The sequence below is a fragment of the Rana temporaria genome, chromosome 4 (assembly GCF_905171775.1).
Source record: "Rana temporaria chromosome 4, aRanTem1.1, whole genome shotgun sequence".
Lineage (NCBI taxonomy): Eukaryota > Metazoa > Chordata > Amphibia > Anura > Ranidae > Rana > Rana temporaria.
Window position 1 is genome coordinate 153,517,685 of NC_053492.1, and position 13,161 is coordinate 153,530,845.

General features: G+C 41.4%; 1 protein-coding gene across 1 annotated transcript in view; it reads right to left on the reverse strand.

The window, feature by feature from the left end:
• Positions 1-5,699: 5,699 nt before the first annotated feature.
• Positions 5,700-13,161, reverse strand: part of C4H3orf33 (chromosome 4 C3orf33 homolog) — a 36,866-nt gene continuing 29,404 nt past the window's right edge. Inside the window, exon 5 of the mRNA XM_040349225.1 lies at positions 5,700-8,445. Within this exon, the coding sequence (XP_040205159.1) occupies positions 8,164-8,445 (282 nt within the window). The 3' untranslated portion in view covers positions 5,700-8,163. The remainder of the gene's footprint in view (positions 8,446-13,161) is intronic.

Sequence of the window (13,161 nt, forward strand, 5' to 3'; positions counted from 1 at the left end):
GACCCTATGACCCGCCGCTGATAAATGTCTGGCCCATCAGTGCACATGATGAATTAACATGCACCTGGCCCGCAGACATTTGTACCCCCGGTTGGCTGTTATCTCTCCCGTCCCACAGGAGGCCCGAACGACCAGCCGGCATTTCCGCCGCCTGGCCGGAGACCCGAACAAAGCCAAAAATCGGCTTAGATCCGTTTACGGATCTAGTAACCCGGAAGCGATGTCATGACATTTAAAAAAAAATTCAGTATTCAAAACTGCCAAGAAAAAAGAGGGGAAGGGTTAAACATCCCAAACCTACGGAAATGGTGATAAGTGTAAACAAATAATATTGGTGAGATTAGCTTGTTGTAAATAGAATTTAAAAAGAATGGGAGCACGCACATAGGGGATGCTTGTATTTATCTGAGAGCGGCACACACAGCACCGAGCTTCGGTATATAGGCGGCATGCACCTGACTTAAAGCCTTAACGGACCACTGCTGAACCAGCACCGAAGCAACCTGGGGAGAGGCAGACACCTGTGGGATTCTCAGCTCTGTCTTATCACAGCCGGTCCGCTGACACAAAGCGCCCAGTGTGGAGCGGAGGAGAGCGTTGTGATACCCTGACACCGTGCAGCACACAAGGCTACACTTGCTGAATACCTTGTGAAAGCAGAACCTACCTAAAAACTTTGCAGTCGGGAGAACCCTCCATATTGGCATAATCTTTTCAGCGATTTTGATACCTGTAATGGGTGTCATGGAGTTCTGGTGAGTAGGATGTTTGGCAGGTGATGGTGGTGGAAGACATACAGTCACTCCTTATTATTCACCAGGATTAAGAAGATTCACATGCACATTAAATTTATTTTGGACATTCACTAGATATTCTTCATTATGGACATTTGGATTTAGTTAAATTGTTTGCTGTCATTGTTTGCTATGCACTTTTTATACACTTGCACTTTATAGTACATTTAGGTATTTTTTGCTTTAAGAGAGAGCGCGGTTCAAATTAATTCACCAATTAATTTCTTTTTTTATTTAAAACTTCCAAACTTGGCGTTTTAAATACTTTTAAGTGCAAAGGAGGAATTTGGGGTCGTATACACACCAGATCCCTCCATGAAGAGTACCTGTCACTACCTATTACTGTCACAAGGGGTGTTTATTATATTTTTCACAACTGAAGGGCTGACTAACATAAGTGAAAGGCAATCCTGCCTTTTGTTCTTCTCCCTTCAACCTTGGGTGGCCAGTCTGCTGTCGCTACGATATGAGGGTTGTGGCTATACTTTTGTCCATGATTACACTATATATAATCATGCTTGATACAATTTAAACAGTAACTCCACTATCGTAGAATAAAATCCCCTCAGGATGATTTATGTACATTGCAAGAGTTTAACAAACTTGGTAGCAAAGTCCTACCTGTTTCTGTTGTTTATCTTATTTCCTGTCCCTGCGGCAAACAATATGTAGGCAGGACTATACGTTCTTTTTCAATGAGGGTTAATGAACATATTAAAAACATAAGAAAAGGTCTAAAGGAACACAGTGTTCCGAAGCACTAAACGTGCTGTCACAATAGACCCTAAAAGTATCCTCTTTATTGCAATAGATAAATACAAGGTGCCTTGGAGGGGAGGGGTTTCTCAATTAGAAACCCGATGGATTTATGAACTAAAATCCTAGTCCATTTGGTAAGAATATAGAATGAGATATTAATGCATTCATATCAAACGCATAAACCCATTTGTATCCCCCTTCTCTCTGTAGCTATTCAGTGATTTGTTTTAGTGATCTGTTTTCAGCTTTCTGTATGTGATTTAGAGTCATCTTTTTGTGATTACATGTTTTGTGATTGCATTCAAGAGTTTTTTCCTTTAATTTTTTTATTCAATATTTCATTTTATTTAGACATTTTTATAATATTCATACTCATATTTTTTTTTTTTAGTATCATACATGTGTTGTGATTGACAGATAAAAATCTGCCAGATTACCATCCACATAAGGCCTGTTAAGTTGACCTGATCAATACTGGGGCTCTTTTTGCTGTGGTCTGGCTTCTTCTATGTACCATCTTTCAGAAAATGAGGTTTAGCTGAAGCTGTGCTGGCCATAGCACTCTCCTCCCCTTTTCATCAGTTTTTTCTGCATTTTTTTTATAGTTTTACAATGAGTCTTTATGGGTGGAAGTCCGCTGGCCATTTTAATTAAAAAACAGGGCTTGGATGTCTCTACTTCCAGTTGGGCAGCCAGTTTAATTTGGTCACTTCCGGTTTTGGTGGCCATCTTTAAATCGACGATGCTTGGCCCACGGATTTTGCCATTTTTATCCACAATGAGTACCCACCATTATCTTATTATCCAATCGTGCATGGGGCAACTCCCTTGTTGAATGCATCTGTAAATAGGCGTGCAGGATCATGTGACATGGATGCCCCAGATGATGTCCTAAGGGACGAAAAACGTTTGGCTGAACCTACGCACGTGACACGGTCACACCTTCCCAGACTTGGAATCTTTGCTGTACAGCCTGGAAATTGTGTTTTAATGCTCAGATTCGTTTTTATCATGCAAGTAGAACCTGTACCGTGTATGTAAATTCAAGCTTTTAGCGGATTTACACAATGTGGTTTTATTCGCTTTGATTCCATGTGGATGTCTGTAATATATGGTTCTTACTGAGTTCATACAGCTTGGAGAGTGAGTCAGTCCAATATACTGCAAAGTGTTTACAACAGGCGAATCGGACTCAGTAGTCATTACAATCTGGTAAGATTGCATTTTGCCTATTGGTGACGATTCACGTGGTGATTACAGCAATGGATTAGCATGACTGTCGATCAATTCCATTTCTGGTGTTTGTCGCCAAGGCACACACTTTCGATTATAAAGTTTTCTCCAATTCATATTTTCTACACTTTCTAGTGGGACTTTTAGTTGATTTAGCACAATACTCCCCTCTCCTAGATTAAAATTGCTGATGTCCCCTGTTCTCATTCATCCAGAGTGGGGGCACTCTAATACAGGAGGTGTGGCCAGATCACCAGGTGAAAAACAGAGGGGGAAAAAAAGCCAAAGAAAATAAAACTAATGCAGTCACCCCATCTAAGGATTAGTATGCTGCAATTGATTATGTTTTTGGTTTGGGATTTAATACCGCTTTAAGAAAAAGCTGTGTGTTCTACTATTTAATTGGAAGTCTGGTTCCTGAATGGAAGTTTTTGGAATTGATGTACTAAAGGCAAAAAGACTGTGCACTTTGCAAGAGCAGTCATTTTCCCCAGAGCTTAGTGAATGTGACAAAGCCCTGCAGATTTACATTATTCAATCATGTACAAGCAACAATTCTGTCTTTTTTTTATTATATATGGTATATTCCTTGCTCTTGTGGTTGGGTATTGTTTACAAAGGCAAGCTTCATCACAATCACTAAGCTCTGGGGAAAATGATTGCAAAGTGCACAGCCATTAGTAAATCAACCTCACTGTGTTCAATCTAATTAGTTGATGCCCTTGCAGTGTTCCAATAAGGAAATGTGCAGTATCTGCATTCCGTTGAAAGTTTTTACCCATGAGGCCCCATACACACGAGAGGATTTATCCGCAGATACGGTCCAGCGGACCGTATCCGTGGATAAATCCTCTCGAGGATTTCAGAAGATTTCAATGCGATGGCGTGTACACACCATCGCATTGAAATCCGCACTGAAATCCTCTGCCGATGACGTGTCGCGCCGTCGCCGCTATTATGACGCGGCGACGGGCGCGACGCTGTCATATAAGGAATTCCACGCATGCGTCAAATCATTACGACGCGTGCGGGGAATCCCTTTGGGCGGATGGATCCGGTAAGTCTGTACAGACGAGCGGATCCATCCGTTGGAATGGATTCCAGCAGATGGATTTGTTGAGCATGTCAGCAAATATCCATCTGCTGGAAATCCATTCCAGGGGAGATTTATCTGCGGATAAATATCCGACGGAGTGTACACACCATAGGATCTATCCGCAGAAACCCATTTGATGGGATTTATCTGCGGATAGATTCTATGGTGTGTATGGGGCCTAAGGGAGCATCTCACCAAAAATAAAATTGCTATTGCAGGGGATGTCTAAGATTTTATTTGTCTTTTATTTATAGACTTCTTGGGAAAACAGTGAGCCAATCACATAAGCAGAAAATGTATTTCTGGGGAGAAGACACAGAAGGCCTTCGGGTTGTCAAATTGCATTGAATTTTACAGAAAATCACAGTGGCTGCAGACCGAAAAAGGTCATTTTTCATAACATTAAATTGCAACGTGGCTTCTGTAGCAGTTTTTTATACCGTACAGTAATATACTGGATTATTTTTTCTTTATACAGTATATGTGCTATTTTGGTTACCCTTCAAGTGCAGACAAGAACTCTTTAATTTGGTTAGAACATTCTAAGAATCACTAATCATGGTCATATTCATCTTTTTTTGTTTTAGGGGTCAACATCTGTTGGCAAATTTCAAGCACCATCAATGAACCTTTTTTTTGTTTTAGCATTTTACACATGTAAATACCTACTAGGTAACATGAATATGGAATCCCTTTTCTGCTTTTTTGAAATTCATAAACTGACAAAAATTGAAAACTGTAAATGTTTTATTTATTTAGTGAAATCTAAGATTAGCCTTTAGATATATGCAATTGTTAAACAAAGGTATACATCAGCCATACAATACACTACCCGATATAGCAGTATATGTCCTATTTGTTGCAATTAGTATGTTTTGAGGATACACAGATATCTGCATTTACATACACTTGTGTTTTCCTCACAGTGTGATTGAATAATCAGTAGCCTTATCTTTTGTTTACTTGAAAATAATGAAATAAATATAAATGTTCTGAGTGATGGGATGTACAAATTCACACCTCTTTGTTCCTTCTAGAGACTCTAGACAAAAGATGTTTCTGCAATGAATGAGTATCTAGTAAGCTGGTGGAGAACAATGAACTGCATAGACAATCTTACAGCATCTGGCTGTCTCTGATGGCTTTCCAGGAACATTTTAAAGGATTTCCCAAGTGATCTAAACGTCTGATGAAACATAAAATAAACACATTAGACATGCTATTATCTGTGGGATGATGGACAGGGGTTCACGTTTACCACATGTCTCTAAATTAAACATGAATACTGTTAGTGCATCAGAACAACATGTTTTATTTATAATATTACATATAATAAAAATACATCACTTACACTAACCCACAGGGCAGCAAATGCAACAATGTACAGAAATTGACTTTAAAGGAACACTGTTATACAAATAATGAAACTATTTCAAAGACCTTCTTCAAGCACTTTTATTAAGGTACTGGAGAGAGGTACCCACTGCTTCAAGGTATCAGACCCATCCCACCTTAGTGCTAGTGGACCATTCTGTCCATTGGTGCAAAAACTTGACTCAAGAGTCAGACTAGTTGTTAAAGGGAATGTAGTGTTTTTGCATATGTTTTTTTTTTGTTTATCTTCAGTTAAAGTTAGAGCCGGTTCACACTGGGGCGGCACGACTTCGGGGGCGACTCGGCAAGTCGTCCTGAAGACGACTTCAGAGGCGACTTGCAAAATGACTTCTGTATAGAAGTCAATGCGAGTCTCCCCCAAAGTCGTACAAGAACCTTTTTCTAAGTCGGAGCGACTTGCGTCGCTCCTATTAGAACGGTTCTATTGAATAGAATGGGACGCGACTTGTCAGGCGGGTCAGTGTGAACCGGCTCTTAGTTAAAAAATGTTTCCTTTCTTAATATTTAGTCAGGTATATATGAAACACTGCTTATAAACATTTCATATTTACCACTTGCAGCCAGCAAGTGGTGAGGGCAAAGTCCGATGTCAGGGTTTTTGAGGATTCATATTCTTCTATGTTCTAAATCAGTGGTTATCAATAACTATGCCGTAAGTCATTGCCTGGCCATGCCCTCCCCTCTCCCAGGCCTCCAGGCAGCTGGAGATCCCTTAACCTTTCACAATGCCCCCTAACTGCCCATATTGGCCCACAGTGCCCTCAGGCCCCCTGGGAGCCTTCAGCCTCCACAATGCCCCTCAAGCTCCCACAGTGCCCCACCAGCCTGCTGCAGAGTCTTCATGTCTCCATAACACCTTCAACCTCAGTGTCCAACAGTGCCCGCAAACCACCCACAGTGTTCCCCAGCCCCTTCCAGAAACCTTATCTCTTACAAGGATAACAAGTTTGCAAAGTCCCCTAACCCCCTCCACAACCCTTATCCTGTCCACTGCGACACTGAGCCCCATACAGAGATTTCCAGCATGTTAATACATGTTTTGCATTCCCATACTATGATTGCATGACTATAAATGTTATTCTTTACGGTTAGGGCATCAAAAGCTCTGGTCTCAAAAAGGTCAAAAATCATTGCTCTAAATAGCCTGAATAGTTCCTTTTTTATAATAGATCAGAATTGCAGGATATCAGGTTACACACACAATATGCATCTAAATGAATAAGGGCTCATTCACTCCGGTCACATGGTGTGAGGCAGTGGATTGCCGCGCACTGCGATGTGAAACAAATTATTGCATGCTGTACCTTTTTCAGTGTACTGTGCCCAGACACCACTGCAATGCAGTGGTGTGAACCAGGCACACAGGAGACAAGGCATTTTGCCTTGTCCATGTGGTGGGATAGTGCTGGAATAGGCACCCAATGCAGTCCCATCACATGTGGTATAAACCTACCCTTAGAGAAGGAAAAATCTCCCTTCTTTATGACAAAAATAATGACAGTAAATACACTTTTATTCTGAAAGGGCAGCTAACATTTGCAGATACAATTAACTGCCACTCCCTCCAGCTGTGCTTAAGCTGGCCATACACATATAGATTTTTTTCCCCAATTAGTCTGCATGCTGAACAGAAAAAAAGTTAAACAGATTCCTCCCTCCATACTTGGATAAATCTCCTGTTGTGGCTATTGTATTTTGATAACTGACCCCTTAGCTTTCAAAATACTCAATCAGTAGCTGCATCCGATTGGATGCAACTGCTGTTCTTCCGACAATTTTCCACCTGGCTCCTTCAATTTTTCAATTGAGGGATGCTGAGTGGTTCATGAACTGGCTGAAATTCCAACAGTGTATGGCCAGCTTGACTTGCCTTCTCTTCTGCTCAGTTTGTCTGCTGGGAGATAGAAGGATGTCCTATGTAGGCTCCAAGTCACAAATCGAAGGCTGGAGGCTCCTTCTTTACCCCCATGTGCAAGCATTGGGTGCTTGAGCGGACAACCACCAAGCATTAGAGCTATAATGTGTGAGGAAAAAGAGTGACTCACATGCACCCCATACCTGTTGGTTCCAGAGATTTCTCTTTCCTCCGGGAAGCCAAAAACAAGGCACAGATTCACAGTAAACAAATCAATTTTTTTTTCTCATAGTACACCACAAGACTTTTGGAGCTATGGTAGTAAATGGAAAATGAATATTCAGATTATGTTTGTTTAACTGTGCAGCTAATCTGCTATGTTTACATTGGAGACATCTATACAGACAGGGTGGCTGCATTGAGTCCAATAAAAATAAACAGTAAATAAGTGTCTTCAACTACCAAATATAAAAATACACACACAAAAAAGCTATAAAATCAGCATGCGGTATTGTTACCAGCAGCCATGAAACTTGATCTGGCTGTCATTCCCTGACCTCCTTTATCCTGACAAGACATAGAGCGAGGCAGTTGTCTTTATGGCGATCATTCATGATGCACAGGGCCCAAGCTACATCAGCTAAAGCAACAAACATGTAAATCTGCTGTACATATACATATAAACAACGCTTAATGCTAAACTTCAGGAAAACTAAAAGCCCTCTCTTGCACCGGGGCTTGCACAACAAAGGTGTATGCCTAGGGGACCAGGAACAGCAATTTATGTACCTCCGCTCCTACAGGTTTTTTGGGCTGCTAGACCGATTGACCCCTACAGCTGCATTTTGGCAGCCCAAGGTCCTCTGACATCATCAAGATCATAGCCCTGCACTGGATTTGAGGACACCAGGAGACCCTGCCAAAGCGGAGGGATAGATGCTCTTATCATACTGACTAAATGAGCAGTTAAACCTTGCAGTGCGGACAGACAAGGCTTTTAGTTTGCCTAGAGTTCAGCTATGAATCTATTCTCATTTCTTGAATTGTTTCCAACGTGTGACCAGTAAATTAATGAGTTGCTTTGTCCTCTGGAAAATACCAAGAGTTAACATTTTATTTTTTAAAATGTTAAGTTGGTTTTCCTGTTCCCAGATGCCCTTTCTTGACTTCTGTGCACGGGCTTCTGCTTGTAATAGTCGTTTGTAAAATGTCCAGTGGTGGTCACGCTCTGCATGTATGTTGGGAATATAAGCAGCTCTTCCCAGTCCTTCTTTAAGCAGTAAGACGTTCAGGCATTCATTAAAGAACCTTCCCTGAGTAAGCAAAGACATAATAAAGGTATGTTATAGGAAACGATAACTCTTGTGTTTGTTCCACTTTCATTTAATAGTTCAAAAACTTTAATATAGTTTAACAAATGTTTGCCAGTTTTGTGTGTTATATCCATTAGCCCTTATCTGGACATAATATCCTGGGCAAAGAAATTAAGGACACAGATAAGGAGGACTCTTAAACAAAGGGGTGTTTGAACATCGATTATAACACTTAGTAACTTTGCAGCTCTGTAAAAAAAAAAAAAAAAAAAGCACATAGAACATTAATACTACAGTATAATCAATATTCTGTATGTTCATACACAGGTCATTTCCATTTTTAATCTATCATAAATTACCAAAATCTTTTACAGTGTCAAAGCTATATAAAAAAAACCTACAGGAGCCATAACCCTGACATTAATACATAAAGAGAAAAATCAATAGGAATGATCACTCTATTTCAACGACAGATGAGACAATTATCCTGTTAGTCAGATACATTGGCCATTGCCTTTAACCTTTCCGCAGGTTCCAATACCAACTGGCCCATCTGCAGGACCAAAACAATTATTTCTCTGAGGGTTATGTCCTAAAGATGCATTATAAGTTTTCCAATTCCCTTCCAAAACTGTCAAAATGTTATCAGTTGATTTCAAGAGACTGGCATTAGTTTCATAAGAGATCTACCATGCGGACTATTCTTTTAATTCTCTATTAAGCTTGACTGATGCAAGGATGAATAAAGATAACCAACAGTGCCTGACAGCCAATGAATGTGCATGTCAGGTTAAGGAAACTTTGCCTGAGGATCTCTTTCAGAGCAATCTGCAGGTTTAGTCAAAATTTGAAGAATTATAAGATTATTGAACAAAAAGTGACACGTAACATATAAAACAATAACTGAGAACTGAAAGGGCACCAAATGACCCTAATGATCTGCTAAATAAGAACAATTTTACTTTAGTTCATGGACAGACTTGGTCTCCACCAACCACTCAGTGAAAATATATTTAATTTTTAACATTTTTGGGCCAGGTGGCTCATCATCAGTATAGCCGTCGGCTTAACCCAGAAGAGCCGGTAGCTTACCGATGACACCGCAGAGGAAGATGGTGGCGTGGGACCGAGGGGGGTGCAGAGAAGAAGCGTATCTCAGCAGGACAATGCTGAATCCGCTGGGTGGGTACCTTAAATGTGCAGAACATGAAACCAGGTAACTGGGAATGGTTATGGAGAGTAAAGTTCCTCTTTAAAGCAAAACTTCACCCAAAAGTAGAAGTTCCACTTGCTTGCCTCCTCCCTCCCCCTTTAACATTTACCATTTGTAGATGCTGACTTATTTTTTGGGGGAGACTAAAGCTCCTCTTTAATTATGAATGTTACTACTTACCTATTTATTATTGCCATCAGTGTGCATACAGAATCGTGGAACAGAACCCTTCAAAAAAAGGGGAATGTGGGGATATGTGTTTTATACTGTTATCACTGTGGAGCTGGAAAACAGTGTGTGCAAAGTTGGCCATACATGTAAAGATTTCCATAGATTCCACCATTCACGTTAAACAGTGTGAATGGAGGAATCTCCCATTGCTGACTATTGTATTCTGAAAGCTGATTGTCCTTTATTCCTTAATCAAAGTTTGTCGGGACATGTCCTAATTTGGTCAGTTTACAGGAATCGGCACAGTTATAATTCATGACTAAATACTTGGATTCTTGCAAAGGTTCAGTCATGTCTGGCCCTAATTAACTGAACACATGCTGAAAATGAAAGTAAAAAATTGGCTAGTTGAAGTTACTCAAGAAAATCAGGAAATACAGGTTTCTTCTGTGCTTACACTGATCTGATTATCCTCTTACGTTACTCTGTGTACTCAGTAAATAGAAAATCCCTTCAACCGTTTCTCATTTATCACAAAAAAATACACACACACACATTATACACACGGGGCTAGATTCAGATAGGTGAGCGGATCTTTAGATGCGCGTAACCTATCTGATTTACGTTACGCCGCCGCAAGTTTTTGAGGCAAGTGCTTTATTCAGAAAGCACTTGCCTGTAAACTTGCGGCAGGGTATCGTAAATCCCCCAGCGGAATTCAAATTCCACGGCTAGGGGGCGCATAAAATTTAAATCAGGCGCGTCCCCGCGCCGAACGAACTGCGCATGCGCTGTCCGTAAAATTTCCCAGCGTGCATTTCTCTAAATGACGTCGCTAGGACGTCATTGGTTTCGACGTGAACATAAATTACGTCCATCCGTATTCGCGAACGAATTACGCAAACAATGTAAAAAATTCAAGACTCGGTGCGGGAACGACAGCCATACTTAACATAGGATACGCCGCATATAGCAGGGGTAACTATACGCCGGAAAAAGCCGAACGCAAACGACGTATTCCTTGCGTATACAAACGGAAGCGCCACCTAGCGGCCAGCGTGAAATTGCAGCCTACGATCCGACGGTGTAAGTCACTTACACCTGTCGGATCTTAGGGATATCTATGCGTAACCTGATTCTATGAATCAGGCGCATAGATACGACTGGCAGAACTCAGAGATACGACGGCGTATCAGGAGATACACTGTCGTATCTTTTTCTGAATCTGCCCCACTGTATATACTGGTGAAACTCGAAAAATTTTAATATTGTGCAAAAGTTCATTTATTTCACTAATACAACTTAAAAGAAGAAACTAATATACAAGATAGTTCAAGCCGTGATTTGTCATAATTGTGATGATTATGGCTTACAGCTCATGAAAACCCCAAAACCACAATTTCAGAAAATTCGAATATTACATGCAATCAATAAAACAAGGATTGTACATAAAACAATAATCAGACCTCTGAAAAGTATAAGCATGCATATGTACTCAGTACTTGGTTTGGGCCCCTTTTGCAGCAATTACTGCCTCAATGCGGTGTGGGATGGAAGCTATCAGCCTGTGGCACTGCTGAGGTGTTATTGAAGCATTGTGTTTTTTCAATAGTGGCCTTCAGCTCTTCTGCATTGTTCGATGTCATATCTCTTATCTTTCTCTTGGCAATGCCCCATAATCCCACAATCACTAAACCAGGTTTTGGTGCTTTTGGCAGTGTGGGCAGGTGCCAAGTCCTGCTGGAAAATGAAGTCAGCATCCCCATAGAGCTCGTCTGTGGAAGGAAGCATGAAGTGCTACAAAATCTCCTGGTAGACGGCTGCGGTGACCCCGGACTTAATGAAGCACAGTGGACCAAAACCAGCAGATGACATGGCTATCCAAATCAACACAGACTGTGGAAACTTCACACTGGACTTCAAGCATCTTGCAGTGTGTGCCTCTCCATTCTTCCTCCATACTCTGGCTCCTTGGTTTCCAAATGAGATGCAAAATTTGCTCTCATCAGAAAAGAGGACTTTGAACCACTGAGAAACAGTACAGGTCTGTTTTTCTTTAGCCCAGGTAAGACGCTTCTGACGTTGTTTGTTGTTGAGGAGTGGCTTGACAAAGGGAATACGACATTTGAAGCCCATGTCCAGGATCCGTCTGTGTGTGGTGGCTCTTGATGCACTGACTCCAGCCTCAGTCCACTCCTTGTGAAAGTCCCCAACACTTTTGAATGGGTTTTTCCTGACAATCCTCTCCAGGCTGCGGTCATCCCTGCTGCTTGTGCACCTTTTTCTTCCACACTTTTCCCTTCCACATAACTTTCTATTAATGTGCTTTGATACAGCACTTTGGGAACATCCAACTTCTTTTGCAATTTTGAGGCTTATGGAGGGTGTCAATGATGGTTTTCTGCACAACTGTCAGGTCAGAAGTCTTTCCCATAATTGTGATTCCTACTGAACCAGACTGAGGAGCCATTTAAAGGCTCAGGAACCCTTTGCAGGTGTTATGGCTTAATTAGCTGATTAGAGTGGGACACTTTTAGCCAGATTCACGTAGTTTGGCGTATGTTTAAGCCGGCGTAACACAGCTCATTTGCACTACGCTGAAGGAAAATAGAGAGGCAAGTACAGTATTCACAAAGCACTTGCTCCGTAAGTTACGTCGGCGTAGCGCAAATGGGCCAGCGTAACCCCGCCTAATTCAAAGTAGGCATGTAGTGGGCGGGCTACATTTAAATTAACCGTGATCCCATGTAAATGAAGGCCGTTCATACAGCGCATGCGCGCGCATGTTCAGAATCACGTCGCAAATACTCAATGCTTTCGACGTGAACGTCACCTACGCCTAGCCCCATTCACGTATGCTTACGCAAACTACGTAAAATACGACGGCTGTTCTGTCGTCCATACCTTGCATGGGCTGTGCCATCTTTTTGGTGGTTTATCTTTACGCCGGCGTATGTCTTACGTAAACAACGTATCTTACTGCGACAGGCGAACGTACGTTTGTGAATCGGTGTATCTTGCTCATTTACATATTCGACGCGTAAATCCACGTACACACCCCTAGCGGCCAGCGTAAATATGCACATAAGATACGACGGCGTAGGAGACTTACGTCGGTCGAATCTTGGCCAAATTTAAGCGTATCTGGTTTCCAGAATATGCTTAAATATACGACGGCGCGCATTTGAACTTACGACGGCGTATCTACTGATACGCCGTCGTAAGTCTACCTGAATCCGGCTATTTGAGCCTAGAATATTCAAATTTTCAGAGATTGTGGATTTGGGGTTTTCATGAGCTGTAAGCCCCAATCATCACAATTATGACAAATC